Source organism: Carcharhinus amblyrhynchos, chromosome 14 (assembly GCF_965287045.1).
Source record: "Carcharhinus amblyrhynchos chromosome 14, sCarAmb.v2.hapA, whole genome shotgun sequence".
Taxonomy (NCBI): Eukaryota; Metazoa; Chordata; class Chondrichthyes; order Carcharhiniformes; family Carcharhinidae; genus Carcharhinus; species Carcharhinus amblyrhynchos.
The window spans coordinates 67654195-67677223 of NC_137337.1; the positions used below are offsets into that span (position 1 = coordinate 67654195).

Below are 23029 nucleotides of genomic sequence, written 5' to 3' on the forward strand. Positions count from 1 at the left end.
AGAGGTTACTGAGTGACAGTGTGAGGGAGCTGGATTAACATCAGTAGTGACACAGTCAGTAACACAGGGTGCTGGAGAGAGAGGGGTTACTGAGTGACAGTGTGAGGGAACTGGATTAACGTCAGTAGAGATACAGTCAGTAACACAGGGTGCTGGAGGAAGGATTACTGAGTGACAGTGTGAAGGAACTGGATTAACATCAGTAGAGATACAGTCAGTAACACAGGGTGCTGGGGAGGGAGAGGTTACTGAGTGACAGTGTGAGGGAACTGGATTAACGTCAGTAGAGATACTGTCAGTAACACAGAGTGCTGGAGGAAGGGTTACTGACTGACAGTGTGAGGGAGTAGGATTAACATCAGTAGAGATACACGAGGGAGGATGCGGGGATTCAGTTTGGGGTGGGTGGTCCGGAGGGAGCACGGGAGGTCACCTGGGGGGGCATGGGGGGGGGGGGGGGGGGGGGGGTGGTGGGTGTGGGGCTACATTGGGGGTGGAGGCGTGGACCTACATGGGGAGATATATGAGGGGTGTCGGGCTACATGGGGGGTGGGGGGGGCACGAGGTGAGTTTGATGTGAAGGCTTGAGCGTCTGACGATCCTGGTTCCAATTGAGCTGGTTTCGCAGTTATCGGAGGCAGGGCTGTCCAGCCTGTAGGCCTCGTCATCCCTCCCACCTCCTCTGGAGGCGGTGGCCTTGACCCCCACCTGCCCCCACCCATCCACCCACGATGAAAATATGATGGATCCGGGCATCTCCTTCACTCAGTAATCAGTAACATGGGCGGTGGGGAGTTGAGTGGTTATAGTGACAGCAGAAGTAGCTGAAACAATTGTGATTGGTGGGCCTCTGTGCAGGAAGGCCCATAGGTGAGATGGTGCATACCTGTAACCGTATAGCATGCTCATGTTTCCTCTTCATGTCATTGATGTACCAGGCCACACCAGTCATGGTATCTATGGCTTCTTCAATCACCTCATAACCCTCCTGGCTGGTGTCAAAGTGCTTCGCTATTTCCTGTAAGGCAGAAAGATAGCAATGTAGCTATATAAAGTTTCTGTTCATTTATTAGTGTCACAAGTAGGCTGCAATGAAGTTACTGTGAAAATCCCTTAGTCGCCACACTCCGGCACCTGTTCGGGTACACTGAGGGAGAATTTAACACGGCCAATGCACCTAACCAGCACGTCTTTCAGACTGTGGGAGGAAACCCACACAGACACGGGAAGAATGTGCGAACTCCACACAGTCAGTCACCAAAGACTGGAATTAAACCCGAGTCCCTGGCGCTGTGAGGTAACAGTGCTAACCACTATGCCACAGTGCCGACCTCAGTTCAACATCTCATCTAAAAGGCAGCAGTGCTGCATTCCCTCAGTGCTGCACGGTAATGTCGGCTCACAGCCTCACGTCCTGGGGTCAGAATTTAACTCTCAATCTTCTGACTCGGAGATGAGAGAGCTACCAACCAAGCTACAGCTGACACTAATCAAGGACACTGCAATTTCTCCTGACAATTTCATCTATTTTAGCCCAGTATCGCTCTGTACAATTTTAAATCCTTTTTTTGTTACGCAGCCCCCATTATTCCTTTTCAAATAAATGACTGTAAAAAAAAAACAGGTGCAGTTTATCCCTTTATACTTTTTTTTGTCCAAATGGTGGCACAGTGGTTAGCACTGCTGCCTCACAGCTCCAGGGACCTGGGTTCGATTCCCGGCTTGGGTCACTGTCTGTGTGGAGTTGGCACTTTCTCCCAGTGCCTGCGTGGGTTTCTTCTGGATGCTCCGGTTTCCTCCCACAGTCCAAAGATGTGCAGGTTAGGTTGATTGCCCCATGCTAAATTGCCCCTTAGTGTCCCGGGATATGTAGGTTGGAGGGATTAGTGGGGTAAATGTGTTAGGTTGTGGAGAAAGGGCCTGAGGTGAGATTGTTGTCAGTGCAGACTTGATGGGCCAAATGGCCTCCTTCTGCCCCGTAGGTTTCTACGATCTCCCTTTCAGCCAGTCTACCAGCCTGGAAGCGAAGGGAGACATTCCTCAAATTTTTCCATCAGACTCCAGACATAGCAATTTTATACATTTGCAACGTGTTCCAATTCTGCAATCATAGTTTAAATTCAATAAACCTCTTAAACCTACAATATCTCTATGTTTCAACACTTTAAGCAGCTGGATCATGCACTTGCAGTTATGAGGAGAATGTTGCCTGACTTTTCAGATCACAACTTCCAGTAAACAGCTCACAACTCTCCACCAAGCGTGACTGTACAGAGCAAAGATCGAGCCTGATATTGCACCCATCCTGTTAATGATATCGACTTGTTTCAAATTATATTTTGATTTAGTTTATTATTGTCACATGTACTGCTATACAGTGAAAAGTATTGTTTCTTGCAAGTTATACAGACAGAGCATACTGTTAATAGGGAGGGAAAGGAGAGGGTGCAGAATGTAGTGTTACAGTCACAGCTAAGGTGTAGAGAAAGATCAACTTCGTGCGAGGTAGGTCCATTCAAAAGTCTGACAGCAGCAGGGAAGAAGCTGTTCTTGTGTCCGTTGATACATGACCTCTGACTTTTGTCTTTTTCCCGACGGAAGAAAGCGGAAGAGTGAATGTCCGGGGTGCGTGGGGTCTTTGATTATGCTGGCTGCTTTTCCGAGGCAGCAGGAAATTTAGATGGAGTCAGTGAATGGGACTCTGGTTTGTGTGATGGGGTTCGTTCATGGTCCTTTGTAGTTTCTTGCGATCTTGGGCAAAACGGTAGCCATACCAAGCTGTGATACAGCCGGAAAGGATGCTTTCTACGGTGCATCTGTAAAAATTGGACAGTTGTAGCTAACCTGCCGAATTTCCTTTGCCTTCCAAGAAAGTCAGTGAGCTTATGTAGGTAGTAGGGATTGAATAGTGCCCTTAAAAGGGGACAAGCAAACTGCAGTTGCTGGGTGTGGAGGTGCATGTTTGAAACGTGTACCTTTGTAAATAAACGCTTAGAAAATTGTGTCAACATTGTTCCATCGTTCACCAACCAGCTTTCTGGAATCAGCCTCGAATATGTTCAATCGATACAGCTGGGTAGATTTTTATCGCTAAAGGAATTAAGGGCAATGGAGGCAGTGGAAACGAGCTGATTTGCATCAGTTTGAAAGCATTGTAATGTACCTAGTGAGGTTAAAATCGCATCTTCACACTTCATTGAACTGCAAAAAAACTACAAAAGGTTGTGAATGTAGCCAATCCATCATGCAAACCAGCCTCCCATCCACTGACTCCGTCTACACTTCCCGCTGACTCGGAAAAGCAGCCAGCATAATTAAGGACTCCACGCACCCTGGACATTCTCTCTTCCACCTTCTTCCATCAGGAGAAAAATATGGAAGTCTGAGGTCACGTACCGACCGACTCAAGAACAGCTTCTTCCCTGCTGCTGTCAGACTTTTGAATGGACTTACCTTGCATTAAGTTGATCTTTCTCTGTACCCTAGCTATGACTGTAACACTGCATTCTGCACTCTCTCCTTTCCTTCTCTATGAACGGTATGTTTTTGTCTGTATAGTGTGCAAGGAACAATACTTTTCACTGTATGCTAATATATATGACACCGATAAATGAAATCAAGTATTCCCACTCACCAGCATTATGTCGCACAGGCGCGAATCACGACTGGTTTTTAAAAACTGGAACCAGGCGCCATGACCTGAGAGTGGGTGGAAAGAGGTGAATGCCCTTCTTAACCCAGCATTAGGGTGCCCGAGGGGGCACAGCCCATTGCCCAACTCTGACCGGGGATTTGGGGGGGGGGGGGGGGGGGGGTGGTACATAGGGGTTGGAAGTGGAGGGCGATGGTTAAGAATGAATGGAGTGGCTGCCCTCGCTTCTTGCTTCATAGCATAATGTCTAACAGCTCAAGAAGTAACCAACCCCCCACCCACGATGGCGGTAACTCCTCCATGCCCATCAGAGGAGGGTCACACAAAACCTTCATCCTCAAGGTGCTCAGTCTGGGGAGTTTGTGGGCGGCATTTTACGGCCTTGCTCAGACGAGACCAGAAATTCCCATCTCAGGTCAAAGGAGACTTCAGCTGTCTGACTCTCGCCCGCTCAAATCCGTGGCGGGCTAGGTGGTAGAGTTCGGCCCTTGCGTCTGCTGATCAGTGTATTGAAGGGCGGCACGGTAGCACAGTGGTTAGCACTGCTGCTCCACAGCTCCAGGGTCCTGGGTTCGGTTCCCGGCTTGGGTCACTGTCTGTGTGGAGTTTGCACATTCTCCTCATGTCTGTGTGGGTTTTCTCCGGGTGCTCCGGTTTCCTCCCACAGTCCAAAGATGTGCGGGTCAGGTTGATTGGCCATGCTAAGAAACTGCCCCTTAGTATCCAGGGATGCGTAGGTTAGTGGGTATAATATGTAGGGAAAAGGGGGGTAGGGCACGGGTGGGATTGTGTTCGGTGCAGACTCGATGGGCCAAAGGGCCTCTTTCTGCACTGTAAGGTTCTATGTTCTATGTATGTAGGAGGGCGTGGCAACTCGCAGTGAGGAGAGCTCTGTGAAGCTCCTCCGCTTTTGATTGTGTCTGACTCCTGTCTGTCGGTCACTAACACACCAAGTCTGCCGGCTCAGGTCTGAATGGGTCTTGACCCGAGATCCCTGTGTCTTATAGATGTGGATTAGTGATGGGGGTCTAGGGCTTACTGATTAATGCCCTAATCCTTTCAGGAATTATATTATTTACACTTTGAGCGGGCCAAACTGTATGCCTGGCATCAAAGGCCTGTGAGAAGAGCAGTGTCCAGACAGGGAGAAGTGTTATCCCATTGGGAGGACGGTCAATGACATGGAGACCTGAGTGCATACGAATAGTTCCAGGATTGCTCTCCTAGGAATAGCCCGATATTGACCAACATGATGGGGTTCAAAACCCCCCTTGTCCTCCATGTGCCCGGACGCAGCTGTCTTACCTGCAGCAGGAGATGGTACTTGAGGATCCTCTGGACTGGTTTCAACAGGTAGGAGCCCAGTGGGAGGTTCCGCTTCAGAGTGGACTGGCGCTCCCTGAAGAACTTGGCCAGGACCTTGTTCCTCATGCATTCAGTCAGCGCCGCCACAGAGCTGTGTGATGTTAGAGAGAGTGAAGAAAGTCATCTCCAATTGCAACGGGATCTTGATCAATTGCTTAGAAAGGATAGCAGGACTCGCTTAGAAAGGATAGCAGGACTAGCGGACACAGCCTCAAGATAAAGGGGGAGGGGGGGTGCAGTTTAGATCTGAGTTGAGGAGGAACTTCTTCACTCAAAGGGTGGTGAATCTCTGGAATTCTCTGCCCGTTGAAGTGGTGGAGGCTACCTCGCTAAATATATTCAAGTCACGGGTAGATAGGTTTCTGATAGACAGGGGAATTAAGGGGAGAAAGCAGGAAAGTGGAACTGATCCACTTCAGATCAGCCATGATCTTGTTGAATGGTGCAGCAGGCTCGAAGGGCTAGATGGCCTACTCCTGCTCCTATTTCTTATGTTGTTATGTTTGTTAATTGGGTCAGTGGGCTGACGAATGGCAGATGGAGTTTAATTTAGACTAGGCTGCTACTGGGACTTGATGGATTGAGTTATAAGGAGAGGCTGGATAGACTAGGACTTTTCTCTCTGGAGCGAAGGAGACTGAGGGGTGACCTTATAGAGATCTATAAAATAATGAGGGGCATAGACAAGGTAGATAGTTAATATCTTTTCCCAAAGGTAGGGACATCTAAGACTAGAGGATATAGGTTTAAGGTGAGAGGTACAAAAGGGTCCAGAGGGCCAATTTTTTCAACACAGAGGGTGGTGAGTGTCTGGAACAAGCTGCCAGAGGTAGTAGAAGAGGTGGGTACAATTTTATATTTTAAAAAGCATTTAGATAGTTGCATAGGTAATATGGGTATAGAGGGATGTGAGCCAAATGTGGGCAATTAGAATTAGCGCAGGGCCTATTTCCATGCCGTAAACCTTTATGACTCTATGAGAGAGAGAGAGAGATGCTTCAATCAGGGAGAAGGGAAATGGAGGTGAACAGTGAAGAGGACAGCAGCAGACTTCAGGAGAACGCAGGGATTGGTGAAACGGGAAGTCTAATGGAGCACAGTGCGAATCATACAACAAAATGAGGGAGCCATTAGCCACCATGCACATGCACTGCCAATCCTCGAGTATTTACCCAATTGCCTTTTGTCAGTTACTATTAAAATTTCCTTTAACTGTCTTATGAGACAGCGCATTCCAGATCATAACTCGACATATTAGATTAAAAAAATCTCCTGCTCTCGCCCGTTTCAGCTGTGTCCTTTACTGACCCTCCTGCCAATGGAAACAGTTTCTTCTTACTTGATCCCCATAATTTTGAACCACCCCGCGCGCACACCCCCCCCCCACACACACACGCACACGCACACACATTAAATCTCCTCTCAATCTTAATAAAAGATAAATTACTGCGGATGCTGGAATCTGAAACCAAAAGAGAAAATGCTGGAAAATCTCAGCAGGTCTGGCAGCATCGGTAAGGAGAGAAAAGGCATAGAAAGGAGGAGATATTTATACTGCAGGGTGAGGGAATGAAAGATGACTCACAGGCACAAAAATAAGGGGAAAGGCTGCTAATGGCAGCCCATAGAGAGAATAAAGGTGTGAACGGCCAAACAGCAGAGAAGCTGAAATCAGTGGGTAAACTGTGACAGATGAAGATGTGTGTGTGTGTGTGTGTGTGTGTGTGTATGTGTGTGTGTGTGGGGTGCTGCGGAAGATGGGTCAGAGAGAGGTAAAATTGAGAAAAAGAGAAAGCAAAAGGAGGAGAAAGGGTAAGGAAATGTGGCATAAAATAAGGGGAAAGAGTGGGGGGGGGGGGGAAGAAAAATAAAGAAATAAAAAGTAAAGAAAAATTTAAAAAAAAAATAAATTGAAAACAAAGGGGTCACGGTGGGATAGAGCTCATCATCTGGAGTTATTGAATTCAATGTTGAGACCCTGAAGTTGACAGTTGTATCAGTATATGAACGATTAAACATTTTCTATCACTCATTATGAAATATTCGGTGTGTATTAAATGTATTTAATCTTATTCATGGGGTCACAGTCACTGAACAAGACTACTTTCAATCTTGTGGCCCACTGAGATGGAGGAGGGCCACTCACGCAGCCCACTCACCAGTCTGGGTTGCCTATCTCTGCCATTACTGGTGAGTGTGGCTTGCCTTGTGTACTGGAGCCACTGATTAATGGGCCCCTTGCACTTCACCCCAGTACATGTATTGCTAAAACATGCAAACAAAACTGTTCGTTTGAACAGATTACTTACTTGGGATAGTTAGTACAGTATTGAGTGTAGATATCAAAATCCTGACTCTGCAAGAGAGAACAAAAACGTTTGTGACTTAAGGGGGTGAACAGTACAGAATCTTAACAGGTGACACCTGACCCCCACCGGGCCTTACATCCCGACATACCTAACTCACCTGTGGTCAAGGCGAGAGCTGGCCCACTTTCAGTATTGAAGAATGAATGGCCACATGCTGCTCTTGCATGAGAAGGCCACTATAGACAACTACCCCACATCTAATCATGCCCAGGTTCAGGAACTTTGTCCCTTGGCTAGGAGCCTCTCAGACCAACTGAGCACCATCACACAGTGTTCTCCCAGAAAACGACACTGTGGGATTCCGAACAGGATTAATCTGAGGTGTGGGGATGTGCAAATTTGCAAAACTCACTTGCAAGACCAGCTGTTCTGTCAAGCCGACCCATTCCATGACATTCCTATCTAAACACTTTTCCCCACCACCATCCACCCCACAAGCCACATAGCCTCTTCTGAAAGGCAAAAAAGAGAGAATGAAAGTTCAGGATCAAGAAGGGAAAACCTGCCATTGATAGGTGTCAGACAAACTGGTGACTTGGGTCTGATGTTTCCCAAAGCTTTCTACCATGTTCCTCGCCCCATGTCTGTTGTACACTGGTTATAGAGACTGATTGATTAGTCACCAACTCCATTATCATTGTATAAGGTGATTATTCAGATGTTGGGAAGTGAACTTGATGTAATTTGGCTTTTCATGTGTAGAAATTCCTACGTTGCTAAACATTGATGGTTGCTTGTTCCACCTCTGTCTAACATGGTTTTTTTGTTTATTCATTCGTGGGACTTGGGCGTCACTGGCTGGCCTGCATTTATTGCCCATCCCTAGTTGCCCCAGGACAGTTGAGAGTCAACTTACCTGGTCGCCTAATGTGGACTTCAGAGTCACTGCTGTGGCTCTGGAGTCACATTAGGCCAGTCCAGGTAAGGACAACAGATTTTCTTCCCTAAAGGACATTAGTGACCCAGATGGTTTCATGGTCATCAGTAGATTCTTAATTCCAGATGGTTTTATTGAATTCAAGTTCCACCATCTGCCATGGTGGGATTCAAACCCAGAAGTTCAGCTAAGTTTTTGGATTAACAGTCTAGCAATAATACCACTAGTCCATCGCCTCCCCAACCCAATGGGCTGGTGGATAATTGATTGCTCTTCCTGATGTCCTTCTAGATCTTTCCAAGTACCAGCACAGCCCAAAGCAATCAAAAAAATGTATGTCAACCTAGTTGATGTGAGATTTAGAATGTATTTACTCACTGACTCACAGGGATTAGGTTATAGATTTATATATCTCACATTAAGGTCAGGTGACACTATGTTTACTAAGTTACCATGAGATTTGATGGTCAAACAGTACATAGCTTTACATTGATAGAACCCAATCATACTTTAATGAGCTCAACAATTTAGTGTAGAGGGAGGGGTCTGTATCTAACCCTGTGCTGCACCTGTCCTGGGAATGTTTGTTGGGAGGCAGTGTAGAGGGAGTTTTACTCTGTATCTATTCTGGGAGTATTGATGGGATAGTGGAGAGGGAGCTTTGCTCTTTATTTAACTCTGTGTTGTATTTAGCCTGGGAGTGTTTCATGGGGATAATGTAGAGGGAGCTTTACTCTGTATCTAACCCCATGCTGTATCTGTCCTGGGAGTGTTTGTTGGGGGCGGCGTTGAGGGAGCTTTGCTCTTTATTTTCCTCTGTGCTGTATTTAGCCTGGGAGCGTTCCATGACGATAATGCAGAGGGAACTTTACTCTGTATCTAACCCCTTGCTGCACCTGTTCTGGGAGTATTGATAGGACAGTGGAGAGGGAGATTTATTCTCTATCTAACCCCATGCTGTACCTGTCCTGGGAGCGTTTGATGGGGACAGTGTAGAGGGAGCTTTACTCTGTATCTAACCCTGTGCTGTACCTGTCCTGGGAGTATTTGATGGGGGACAGTATCAAGGAAGCTTGACTCTGCAATTTTGTTTCGCAACAATGTTAATTTGTGGTATGGATAAGTTTATCTGTTGCTAGTGCTAGGGAGGACTGGAGATGGTCGAGTAGTATTATCTCTAGACTATTAATCCAGAAACTCAGCTAACGTTCTGGAGATGCTGGCAGTTCCCAGCAGTTGGTGCATTTCAAATTTTTAAAAAAATTTTGATTAAGAATCTACTGATGACCGTGAAACCTTATCGGAAAAACCCATCTGGTTCACGAATGTCCTTTAGGGAAGGAAATCTGCTGACCTTACCCGGTCTGGCCTACATGTGGCTCCAGAGCCACAGCAATGTGGTTGACTCTCAACTGCCCTCTGAAATGGCCCAACAAGACACTCAGTTCAAAGGCAATAAATGCTGGCCCAATCACGATGTCCATGACCCACGAGCGAATAAAAATACACCTCCTACATCGCCCAGTGCGTACCAGAAACATCGAGCAAAACAGCACACACCAGCTGGTAGCAATCATCTCACTCACCCGTCCTGGGTTTACATCACTGTCAGAGGGTTAGGATTCAGAAAGTGACTCACCTTGTCAACAAAGCATCTGGCAATGGCAACAGGGTCATGGTGACAGCGATCAAGGTCTTGCAGCAAGTCACTGTGAGGAGAGAGGGTGGAAAAAAAGCAGGATAGGCCACAGGGGGAGAATCAAGGAGGGAGATACACCAAAGAGAGAGATAGAGAGAGAGAAAAAGGAGTCGGGGGGGTGGTGGGGGGGAGGAGGAGGAGGAGGAGGAGGAGGAGGAGGAGGAGGAGGAGGAGGAGGAGGAGGAGGAGGAGGAGGAGAGCGATGGGGAGGGAAGAGAGAAGGGGTGATGGGATGAGACCAAAAGGAAGGGGGAGACCAAAAGGAAGGGGGAGACCAAAAGGAAGGGGGAGGGAGAGAGATAGAGGAAAGAGAGGGGAACGGAGACAGGAACACAGAGGTACAGAAGAGAGAGATATAGGAGAGAGAAAGCGGAGGGAGGGAGCAGAGAATGAAAGTAGTTCGAAAAAGGGGAAAAAAGGAAGGATGAGATGGGGAAATGGAGGGAAAGAGAGTGGGAGAGAACGAAGATGTATATTACACAATAAATCATCAAAATAAATGAGTGTGTCATGGCTAAATCCGACCGATGAGTTTGCATGCATTTGCCTGGAAGGGAAATGTGAAAATGAGATGATGATTAGATGAATATTTTTACAGTTTGCATTCCAAACTATTTGCATCCACTTTTACCCAAGAGAACATCGGAGAACTTGACCTTGTTGTCAAAGTGTAGAACAGGTGATAGTGACTCAGTGGCCAGATTCAGAAATCACCACAACTTTATTTCCACTGAAGCTGCAATCGCCCATTTCATATTCTCGCACACAGTCCAAAACCTATCCATCTACTCTGGTGCCTGGTGGCACACAGTGACTACCTACCCTACTGTCTAACAGCAAACTGTCACCATCCAGTCCCGTGAAGGGGGAGGGAGAGAGAGAGAGAGAGATAAAGAAAGGGGGAAAAGAATCATGCAATAACATGTCAGAACATTTTCACCAATTCATTACAATGGCTAGATTTCCAGATCTGCTGAGGTGGGTTGGGTTGGGCCAGGCAGGGGGTGGGGTGGTGGTGGTGGTGGTGGTGGTGGGGGTGGGTTTAGTGATGCAGCATTTGGAGGGGGTTTGCAGTGGGCCAGCCAAAATGCCAGTGAGTTTGGACAGGACTGGATGATCCTGGCATCAGGCGGGACTGGAAAATTCCACCCAATTGTCTTGGCTAATTTCAACTCCATAGAATCGATGAGACAGCCACCAATGTTGGTGTGAAGAGAGTCAGGGGATCGCAGAGCTCTCGGGAAGTTTGGAGGGCGAGAGGAGATCACAGAGGTGAGGTCAGGAGAGAATTAGAGGTGAAAGTGAGAAGGTAAAATTTGAGACATCGTGGGTGCAAAAGCTAATCAGGGGCTGGTTCCAAAAGACCCCACCCTCGAGCCAATCACTCCTGCATAAGACGTAGGAACAGAAGGAGGCCATTTGGCCCATCAAATCTGCTCTGTCACTGTTTAATGAGATCACGATTCCAAATAAACCTGCTGGACTTTAATCTGCTGTTGAGAGAGTTTTCCCTTTGCCACCCAGTCCAATGCTGGCATCACCACCTCTTGTTTTAAATGGGTGGACTCTTTACTCTGATATTGTGCCTTCTGGTCCTGGAGCCTCCCACAAGCAGAAAGAACCTCTCAGCTTCTACCTAAGAATCCTATACGTCTCAATAAGGTCGCCTCTCATTCTTCCGAACTCTACTGAGTGCAGGTCCCACCTACTGAACCTCTTCTCATAAGAAAATCCCTCCATACCCAGTATCAACCCAGTGAACCTCCTCTGGATTGCCTCCGATACCATTATATCTTTCCTCAGATAAGGGAATCAAAACACCTAACCAGAACGCCTTTCAGATTGTGGGAGGAAACCGGAGCACCTGGAGGAAACCCACGCAGACACAGGGAGAAAGTGCAAGCTCCACACAGAGAGTGACCCAAGCCAGGAATCGAACCCAGGTCCCTGGCGCTGTGAGGCAGCAGCACTAACCACTGTGCCGCCCAAGGTGATCTGGTGTCAAATGCTGAGGTTGCAATGTTCCATTAGACATGTACAGAGTGAAAGAGGCACACACATTCACATGGTCACATGCAACTGTACGCAGGCTGACCCACACATGCAGACGCACAGCACTTTGGGATGGAGGGGGAAAAGAAACAGGGATGAGGAAAAATCCAGATCATGGACACCACTCACCTCACAAAGGGAATAAAGTCCTATCAAAGGCAAAAATTAACATAGAGCAGTGAGAGTGGGAGACTTAAAAATCACGGATATCAAAAGATTACAATTAGTAACAGGTTACGAAGAGCATTGTAGAATTACTGACAGTGATGTATGTCCTAGCCACCAGCACAAGGTTCATGGAAAGACAACTCTCTCTCCATGGTCGCGGCTCACAGGATCTGACTCAGATCCGCCCTGGATCCGCCCAGCGCCACAGGATCTAACACGGATCTGCCCAGCGCCACAGGATCTAACACGGATCCATTAGATTATGAAAAATAACCAGTTGATTACAATTCTTTGCAGGTTAGAAACAATGTCATGGCCTCGCAATCCTAAATAAATCCTTGTTTGTTGATTAAAATTAGACTTTGGCAGGACATGTAAAATAGCTGTGTGTATATGCAAACCAGTTAGGCAGTAGCTTACGCAGATACAAACACACATCAGCTGTCTGAAAACAAGCAAGCTCTGTTCCTTTAAGTCCACCGGTGAATGGGACTGGCCAATGCATCATTCCAGCCCAGCAATCAGGCTTCACGGAAAGCAAAGTACACAACAGTTTAGTGGAGTTTACGGAATAACAGCAAGGGAGTAAGTTCTCATCTGGTATAATGCCAAGCTTGTAAAGTTCAGCTTCTCAATTAATATCAAAATAAATACATATTCTACTCACAGATGAGTCTAGACCCCTTGATGAATGCTGGAACAAAGCCCAGTGGTTAGCACTGCTGCCTCACGGTGCCAGGGGCACAGGTTCAATTCCGACCTCGGGTCACTGTCTGTGTGGAGTTTGCACATTCTCCCCGTGTCTACAGCGGTTTCCTCCGGGTGCTCCGGTTTCCTCCCACACTCCAAAGATGTGTGGGTTAGGTTGATTGACCATGCCAAACTGACCCTTAGCGTCAGGAGGATTAGCAAGGTGAACGTGTGAGGTTATGGAAATAGGGCCTGTGTGGGATGTGGTCGGTATAGACTCGATGGGCCGAATGGCCTCCTCCTGTACTGTAGGGATTCTCTGAATCTATGAACATCTTGGTGAATCTCCTCTGCATCCTTTCTAGTACAATCACATCTTTCCGATGATATGGTGATCAGAACTGCACACTATTCTAGCTGTGGTCTAATACACACTTTATACAGTTTCAGCACAGCCTCTCTGATCGTGCATTCTATGCTTTGGCTAACAAAGCCAACTATTTTGAAGAAATACAGACAAAGTCGATGAGTGGGCAGCAAGATGACAGATAGGGTGTCATGATAGAAGGTGAAAGGATATTTTAGGGTGGCACAGAGGTTAGCACTGTTACAGCACAAGGCCAGGGACCTGGGTTCAATTCCAGCCTCGAATGACTGTCTGCACAGAGACAGCAAGGAGTCTGCACGTTCGCAGTGCCTGCACGGGTTTTCTCCGGGGGCTCCAGTTTCCTCCCGCAGTTCAAAGGTGTGTGGGTTAGGTGGATTAGCCATGGTAAATGTGTAGGGTTATGGGGATGGAGCAGAGGAGAGGGGCCTGGGTGGGACGCTTTTTTTTGAAGAGTTGGTGCAGACTCGATGGGCCGAATGGTCTCTTTCTGCACTGTAGGGATTCTGAAGCGGAGGGTTTGCTGCTGTGCTGGCCAAAATTCCTATCTCAACCAACAGATTAGCAAATTATATCGCCCAAGGAAGCCATTTGTACCATCGGGCCTGTGCTGGCCCTACTGATCCAATTAGTTGCACTCCCCATCTCTTTACCCATTGTTTGGATAATCTTCTCCCCTTCAAGTATTTCTCTAATTCGATTTTAAAGATAATGTCAAACCTGCTTCCAGCACCGTTTCAAGCAGTGCATTCCAGATTTTAAAAATCCTCATCCACCTTTTCCAGTGATCTTGGCACAGTGGTTGGCACTGCTGCCTCACAGTGCCAGGGACTCATGTTCGATTACGGCCTTGGGTAACTATCTGTCTGTGTGGAGTCAGAACTTTCTCCCCATGTCTGCGAGTGTTTCCTTCCGCACTCCAAAGATGCGCAAGTTAGGTGGATTGGCCATGCTAAGTTGCTCCTTATTGTCAGGGGGTCAAAGTTTTTAAAGTTTATTTATTAGTGTCACAAGTTTACATTAACATTGCAATGAAGTTACTGTGAAAATCCCCTGGTCGCCACACTCCAGCGCCTGTTTGGGTACACTGAGGAAGAATGTAGGATGGTCAACGCGCCCAACCAGCACGTCTTTCGGGCTGTGGGAAGAAACTGGAGCACCCAGAGGAAACCCATGCAGACACGGGGAGAACGTGCAACCTCCACACAGACAGTGACCCAAGCTGGGAATTGAACTGGGTCCCTGGTGCTGAGAGGCAGCAATGCTAACCACTGTGCCACCCAGTAGATTAGCAGGATAAATGCATGGGGTTACGGGGATAGGGCCTGGGTGCGATTGTTGTCAGTGCAGGCTTGATGGACCTAGCTGCTTCCTTTTGTACTGTAGGGATTTGATGATCTTAAATCTGTCACATTTGGTTAATGACTATTACACCAATGCAGACAGTTTCTCCCAGCTGCTCTAGCAAAAGACCTTCACACCTCTGTTCAATCCTAAATGCCAGTGAGAAATGCCAAAAGTTACAAGAATTGACCCAGTAAGTGATCGAAGGACTGTAGGCTGAGCGTGGGCGGGGGCGTGTGCGCGCGCACGCAGACAAACTGGATATGAAAAACCAACAAGGAGCTCAGAAGTAAAAGGACAATTCCAAAGTGAAGCCAGCTCCCTGTACCTGTTAAACTCATAGATGTCTTCAATGTTCCCAAACAGAGCCGAGACATGCTCCGGTCGTATCGGCAGATCCAAAGCATCAATGATACAACCAAGATATTCCTGGAAAAAGAAAAGAGAAAGACACAGGATTAGGTAAGCCACCTTTGAACCAAATGCTCCGGCATCAACGTTGATAGCTATTGGATTCTGTTCCCATTTCCCAAAGGCCAGTTACATCCCATTCCTTGCCTGGCCACTGTCTGAGGCTGAACCACACTGCTCATGGGATGTGGTTGTTGGAGGTTAAATCCAACTACTTTCTCAGGAGGTTAAGGAAATTTGGCACGTACTCTGCGGCTCTCACCAGCATTTACGATGCACCACAGAAAACATCCTTTCTAGACGTATCACAGCTTGGTATGGCTACTGCTCTGCCCAAGACGGCAAGAAACTACAAAAAGTTGTGAACGAAACCCAGTCCATCACGCAAACCAGCCTCCCATCCATTGATTATGTTTACACTTCCCACTGCCTTGGCAAAGCAGCCGGTATAATCAAGGACCTCATCCACTCCGGACATTCTCTCTTCCATTCTGTTGGGAAACAGATATAAAAGTTTGAGGACACGCATCAACCGACTCAAGAACAGCGTCTTCCCTGCTGTGAGGCAGCAGTGCCAACCACTAACGCACCATGGCAGCAGTAAGTACCATCTACAAGATGCACTGCAGCAAATCATGAAGGCTTCTTCAACAGTAGTATCCAAACCCATCACCACTGTTACCTAGGAGGATAAGGACTACAAATACAGAGGAACACCATCACCTGCAAGTTCCCCTCCAAGGCACACTGCATCCTGATTTGAAAATATATCACTGCTTCACTATCACAGAATCCTTGCAGTGCAGAAGGAGACCATTCAGCCCATCGAGTCTACACTGACCACAATCCCGCCCAGTCCCCATTCCTGTAACCCCACATATTCATCCTGCCAATCCCCCTGACACTAAGGGTCAATTTAACATGGCCAATCTTTGGAGCGTGGGAGGAAGCTGGAGCACCCAAAGGAAACCCACACAGACATGGGGGAGAACGTGCAAGCTCCACACAGGCAGTGACCTGAGGCCAGAATTGAACCGGGGTCCCTGATGCTGTGAGGCAGCAGTGCTGACCACTGTGCCACCGTGCTACCCCAAATCACTGAATAAAAATCCCAGAATTCCCTCCCTAACAGCACTGTGGGTGTACCTACAGCAGGACTGCAACGATTCAAGATGATAGGTTCCCCACCACCACCTTATCGACAGCAATTAGGTAGGGGCTAATAAGTAATGGCCTTGCCAATGACACCCACATCCTATGAAAGGATCAATAAAATAACATACCACGTGGGCCACAGTGGTTCAGGAAGGCAGCTCACTACCACCTTCTCAAGGATAATTAGGGATGGGCAATAAATGCTGGCCTAGCCAGCGACACTCTCATCCTGTACACGAGATTTTAAGAAGCGACTCTGCCTTCCTTACTAATAGCTCTGTAGCATTCCACTCCGTTCAAGACTTACTCTAGTCCTGGCAACAGAAGTGTTGCAATTGAGAGACACGAGTGTGTCCATTACAGGGGCAACCCAGCCAGCCCCCATGAACTCCGTGCCAAGGTTCCTTCTCTACGTACAATACCACAAGCTGCAGATGAGTAGATATTGATTGAGGGAGACAGAGGGCTGGGCGGTGTCCATTGCTGTGAGATACCGACAGCCTTTCCTGGGGAAAAAATACCTCAGCAGGAAAAGCTGGTCTGGTTTCAGCCCCGCTGGGATTGAGAATTAGGCCTTCAGAGGCCGTGGAATCCCTCAACACCACCAACTTAGAGCTCATCCACGTAACCGTAGCAACAAAGCGGTTTAGCAATGTCGCTGCCAAGTGGGTTTAGTTATCTTTACAAAAAGGGGTGGGGGGTGGGGGTGGTGAATCTCACATTGCTGTCGCTTACTCAAGACTGAGGGAGTTGGGGGGGGGGGGGGGGCGCAGGGGTCAGAGGGCTGAGCAGGCAGGGCTGAGGGCAAAGTCTAATCAGTGTAAACATCCTGTGTGAAGGGCAACAGTGTCGCGGCTTCCCTCATTAGCTCTGAATTAGCGGCACCCAGCTGTTTGAACTGAAAACAACTCAAGCAAACACACACACACATACGTGTGACAGGTAAGGGAATGTGAGAGTGCTCACGGTGCTTTCAATCACTCGTGAAGGTCACCCAGCAGCTCAAAACTAAAAGAGGGAAAAGCACCAGTTATAACAGAGGCCGGCACAAGGATGGAGTAGAAACGGTCGAGGGCTTCACGTTTCTCGGTGTCCAGATCACCAACAACCTGCCCTGGTCCCGCCACACTGACGCTATGCTTAAGAAAGCCCACCAATACCCCTACTTTCTCAGGAAACTGTGGAAATTTGGCATTTCCACTGCAACTCACACTAACTTTTACAGATGTACCACAGAGAGCATTCTTTCCAGATGTATCTCAGCTTGGTATGGGCTCCTGCTCTACCCAAGACTGCAAGGAACTACAAAGGGTTGTGAATATAGGCCAATCCATCACGCAAACCAGCCTCCCATCCATTGACTCTGTCTACACTTCCTGCTGCTTTAGAAAAGCAAACAGCATAATTTAGGACCCCACGCACCCCAGACATTCTCTCTTCTTCCATTAGGAGAAAGATACAAAAGTCTGAGGTCACGTACCAACATACTTACGAACAGTTTCTTCCCTGCTGCTATCAGACTTTTGAAAAGGACCTACCACATATTAAGCTGATCTTTCTCTACACCCTAGCTGTGACTGTAACACTACATTCTGCACTCTCTCCTTTCCTTCTCTATGAACGGTATGTTTTGTCCATATAGCGCACAAGAAACAATACTTTTCACTGTATACGAATACACGCGACAATAATAAGTCAAATCTGACAGGTAGTGAATGGATGCATCAGGCCTGCTTGTGCTGCTCCCAGCTACCATACCCTTCCTGTCAGCACACAAGCAGTCCAGGAAAATGAATCAATTCTCACAAGCTACCTCCTACGTTCTCAGGACATCCCAAAGCACTTCACACATCAAAGTAGTCAATGTTGTAGTTTTTAATAGTGTCACAAGTAAGCTTACATTAACACTGCAATGAAGTTACTGTGAAAATTCCCAAGTCGCCACACTCCGATGCCTGCTTGGGTACACTATGGGAGGATTCAGCATGGCCAATGCACCTAACCTGCAAGTCTTTGGACCGCGGGGGGAAACCGGAGCATCCGAAGAAACTCGCGCAGGAACGGGGAGAACGTGCAAACTCCACACAGTGACCCGAGTGGGGATCAAACCCACATCCAGGAGGCAACAGTGCTAACCATTGTTCCATCCTGTTGTCCAAAGAATGTAGCAGGCAATTTACACATAACAGGGTCCCACAAAAAACAATGACATTAGTTAGTAATAAAGACTTAAGACACAGAAAAAAAACATTTCTGTCTCAGAGGGTTGAGAGTCTTTGGGTCTATTTTTCTCAAAAGGCAGTGGAGGGAGAGTCTGGTCAGAGCTGGATTGATCCTTGATATTGTATATTCCCTACAGTGCATAAGAAGCCATTCAGCCCATCAAGTCTGCACTGATTCTCTGACAGCATCCCACCCAGGCCTATCCCCGTAATCCCACACATTAAGCATGGCCAATCCACCTAATCTGCACATCTTTGGACTGTGGGAGGAAACCTACGCAGACCATGAGGAGAATGTGCAAACTCCACACAGACAGTGAGCCAATCCGGGAATCAAACCCAGGTCCTTGGCGCAGTGAGGCAGCAGTGCTAATCACTGTGCTACCAAGCCACCCTCTGACATCCAAAAACGGCACCGTGATCAGCGACTGATCATTATGAGGGTTAACAAAAGGTTATGTTGGATTGAGGTTACAATCAGATCAGCCATGATCTTATTGAATGGCGGAGCAGGCTCGAAGGGCGCACTCCTATGTTGCTGCGCACTGGGCAGAATGCTAACGAGGATTCCCCTGCTATTCTCCTGAGGGAATTTTCATCAGTGTCAGGGAGAGGCAGACCCGAGGCCTCATTTTGTGGGATTTTCCCCACAGTGCAGTGCTCCTTCAGGCCTGTAATAGAATGGCAGCCTGGATTGTATGCTCAAGGGCGAGATTTAGCAAGCTTGTTAGCCACGAACACAAATCCCAGCATGGCTGCAAAATCATGCAAGACCAGGGATTGTGTCAGTGAGATCTCAGGTTTGAGATCCTCCCCATCCAGCAACGTAGCCAGGTTCAAACTTTCTCATTAATTTAAATAACATAAGGCCCTACGCCATAACGTCCGGCCTCGTGGAATGCTCCCCCAGCCTGGCGACATGGTGGACGTCACTACTGGGTTTTCAGAAATGGAAACCAGTCGAGGTGACTACGCCCACAGGGGTGAGGGAGGGCCCGGGAGGAGGGTTAAAGGCCAGGGGTGGGCATTGATGCCTGAGGTACACACTGCCAGGAAGTTACCCTCCCCCAGTGTGGAAGGGTTCCCTTCTCTGGTGGGAGGGAGGGAGGGGGGGGAGGCATGCGCATTGACATCAGTGCAGAAGTGAAGAGGAGGAGGAGGAAAGTTGCCCTGATACTTCTGTGGCAGAGGGATGGGTCACACTGAAGCTTGTTGGGGGTGGGGGGTAGGGCTGATCCTCCACGTTCATGGGATGTTGGGAGGGAGGCCCACTATCTTCACTGATGAGGGTGCCCTTCCGGGATCTCTGTGTTTAGCACAGTGGTTAGCACTGCTGCCTCACAGCAGCAGTGGATTAGATTGCTGGTTTGGGTCTATGTGGGGTCTGCACCTTCTCCCTGTGTCTGCGTGGGTTTCCTCCGGGTGCTCCGGTTACCTCCCACAGTCTGAAAGACGCGCTGGTTTGGTGCATTGTCCGTGCTAAGTTCTCCCTCAGCATACCCAAACAGGCACCAGAGTGTGGCAAGTCGGGGATTTTCACAGTAACTTCATTGCAGTGTTAATGTGAGCCTACTTGTGACAATAATAAATAAACTTTATAAATTGGAGCCAGCCTTACCAGCTCTACCAGGCCCCATCCCACCAGAGTGACAGGCCAAACCACAACCCCCCACCCCGCGCGGTTATTTTTTGCCTCAATGTCAGCAGATCTGGAGAGAAAACCAGACTGTGGTCTTCAGTCAGACCCTGACACTTTGCCATTATTCTGGAAAATTCTGCCCCAGTCTGTGGGGTGGGGGTTGAACCCAAGACCTTCAGGCTCACAGGCAATGCGTTCCCACTCACCCACAGCTAATATGCAGGCTACAAAACCTTCAAGTCAACCCGGCAGCTTTCTCCGCAGTCTTGATCGGGGTTTGGAGGGGAGAGACGGCGGCGAGAGGTGGGTGGTGAAGGGAAGGGAAGGGGGTGGGGGGTCAGGCGAGAAGAGAAGAGAGATCGGGTGGAGAGAAAAAGTGTAACAGAGAAACCATGGGAATAATAGATTTATTCTGACACATGTCCAGCACACACGTGTGTTACCACACATCAGAGTGGACATCCGTTTGTCTACTTAAGCGTGCATGTGCCAGAATGAGTGCACGTGTTTGAGTGAGTCCGTGTGTCTATGAGCGCCTGTCTTTATCTCCCAGTCAAACTTAAAGAATGCACGGTGCGCAGACCAGCTTTGAGCTTCTGGAATCTTCCTCTTTGCCAAATTGCTGCCTTATTAAGTTGCCTTTGAGTTCCTGTCAGCCCTGGCCTGCTGCCCAGTGGGGATGGTCGCTATGCATCACAGACGTTTTGTTGGCTGCACGTCCAAATCCACTCCGCTCTGCATCTGGTGCCAATGGGAGGGTCTCTCTCCAAGATGCTGTGTGAAGAGTAAAGAGCACATTCCTGTGGTTGTCACGGGTGTGTGCCTAAACACTTCCTGTCTACAGCTGCTTTTTCAGGTGCTTTTGTACAAGGCTTCTTCTACCGTCCCCCCAGTAATTACCTAGAAAGTTCATGGGATCTTCCAGCATAAAGAGGGGCCATTTGGCCTTGTGTGCCTCCTTCATAGAATCCCTGAGTTGCAGAAGGAGGCCATTCGGTCCATCGAGTCTGCACCGACCACAATCGCACCCAGGCCCCATCCCCATCACTCCACATATTTTACCCGGTTAATCCCCCTGACACTAAGGGACAATTTAACATGGCCAATCAACCTAACCTGCACACCTTTGGACTGTGGGAGGAAACTGGAAGGAGTTCTTTGAAGTATCCTTGAAGGAGTTGTCCAATTGGTTTCATTCTCTTGTTCTTTTTCCTGTTCATCCAATTTCCTTTCCAAACTCAGTGATGAATTTCCATTTCAGGCAGCGTTTTCCAGATTAGAACAACTCGCTGTGAAAAGGAATGCTCATCTACCTCCTCCACTTCCTTTGTCAAATGATCGAAAATCTGTATCTAAATAATGATCCTCCAGCCGTGGGGAACAGTTTCTCATTTCCGAATCTATCACTGCCTCTCAGGTTTGAATTCCTCTGGTAAAGCTCTCCTCACCTTCCCTGCTCCAAAGGGAGCCTCTCGAGTGTCGCCAGGGTTACGCTGCCCGTTTGCGCGAAGGGATCTGGGTACTGGATTCACTGGGCTTGTGCCACACGTCCAACTCACACGGCGATGGGCATGTTCCAGGGTTCACCTTCTGCTGATGAAACCTGACCGCCCAGTGTCCATCACCTTGGCCACTGCCCTGCGCCCCATCCTGTGGCTACTGGCACCGCACAAGAATGTTGTGCTCAGGAAAGTAAACTGAAATTGTTACGTTTGTGTAGCACATTCCCCAGCCTCAAGAGGCCCCAAAACCCTTTACAGCCAAATGCAATCATGGTTGCACTGTGGGAAATTTGGCTACCAATCTGTACACAGCAGGATCCCATAAAGCAGCAATGTGATAATGACCAGTTCATCCGATTTTGGCGAAACTGGCTGATGAATATGTATTATTCAGGACACAGAGGCGAACCTCCCTACTCCACTTCCAACAGTGCCATAAGATCGTTAATCTAACAGGGAGGTGATGCTTCAGCATACGTGAAAGATAGCGTGTCCCTGATAGTGCAGCACTCCCTCAGTACCGCAGCAAGCGTGTCAGCCTGAGTGATGTGCTCAAGTCTCTCCAGTGTGAGCTGAACTTATGACTTTTGGGAAGTAACAGATGGGAGAGTGTGACCCACTGAGGCAGATGTTATAGTCCCTGCTCTTCCAAACCAAGGGCCATTGACTCCAGGGGAATGAGCACTTTCTCCTGCAGTCAATTCATGACAGCCTCAAGCACAGATCAAAAATAGGGCCTCAATTTCATGCTCCCCGTCCCACTGGGAGGGGGGGGAACCTGAAATTGCGCAGATGGGATTGTCTCCAAAATCCTGCCTGCCCCAACCTGGAAGCAGGCAAGACCTCAGGGACCAGGGGAACCATCCAGATCACTGTATGTTAGCTGGGGCAGAGGCCCCCAAGCTTAATGCGAGGCCACTCTGACCACATCATCAAACAAGAACAGGAGTCAAAATTCCCCACACCCCACACTCCCAGGATCATATTGCCTCAGCGGATGTGCTTATATTTCAACGTCACATTAAGGTGGCTATGTCATCAGGCAGCACTCATTGCGAACAGCACTGAACACTCAAATCTCAAACGTACACAAGATCCCTGGCAGCAAACAGACAAGACCTCCACCCATTCAGCCTAGACCCATTTCCCAAAGGTGACCCACATTTGGCAACACTGATTGGTCACATCCTCGAAGGTTTCATCTCATGCAAACCCTTGCCTCCGACCACCATACCTCTTTCCACAGTTTGATTTATTATTGTCACATGTATTAGTATAGTGAAAAGTTTTGTTTCTTCAAATTATACAAAGCATACCGTTTATAGTGAAAGGAAAGGAGAGAGTGCAGAATGTAGTGTTACAGTCATAGCGAGGATGTACAGTTTTGTGCAAGGTAGGTGCGAGGTTGTCCATTCAAAAGTCAGCAGAGAAGCTGTTCTTGAGTCTGTTGGTACGTGACCTCAGACTTTTGTATGTTTTTTCCAATAGAAGAAGGTAGG

At 48.1% G+C, this 23029-nt stretch overlaps 1 protein-coding gene across 2 annotated transcripts in view; it reads right to left on the reverse strand.

The window, feature by feature from the left end:
* LOC145352758 (pleckstrin homology domain-containing family G member 3-like) overlaps nt 1-23029 on the reverse strand; it is a 196213-nt gene that overhangs the window by 33578 nt on the left and 139606 nt on the right. For both annotated transcript variants that reach the window (XM_080203034.1, XM_080203035.1), the window contains 5 exons: nt 14930-15030; nt 9903-9972; nt 7327-7373; nt 4958-5108; nt 887-1018 (listed from right to left, as the gene is read on the reverse strand). In XM_080203034.1, coding sequence (XP_080059160.1) covers nt 887-1018; nt 4958-5108; nt 7327-7373; nt 9903-9972; nt 14930-15030 — 501 coding nt within the window. The remainder of the gene's footprint in view (nt 1-886; nt 1019-4957; nt 5109-7326; nt 7374-9902; nt 9973-14929; nt 15031-23029) is intronic.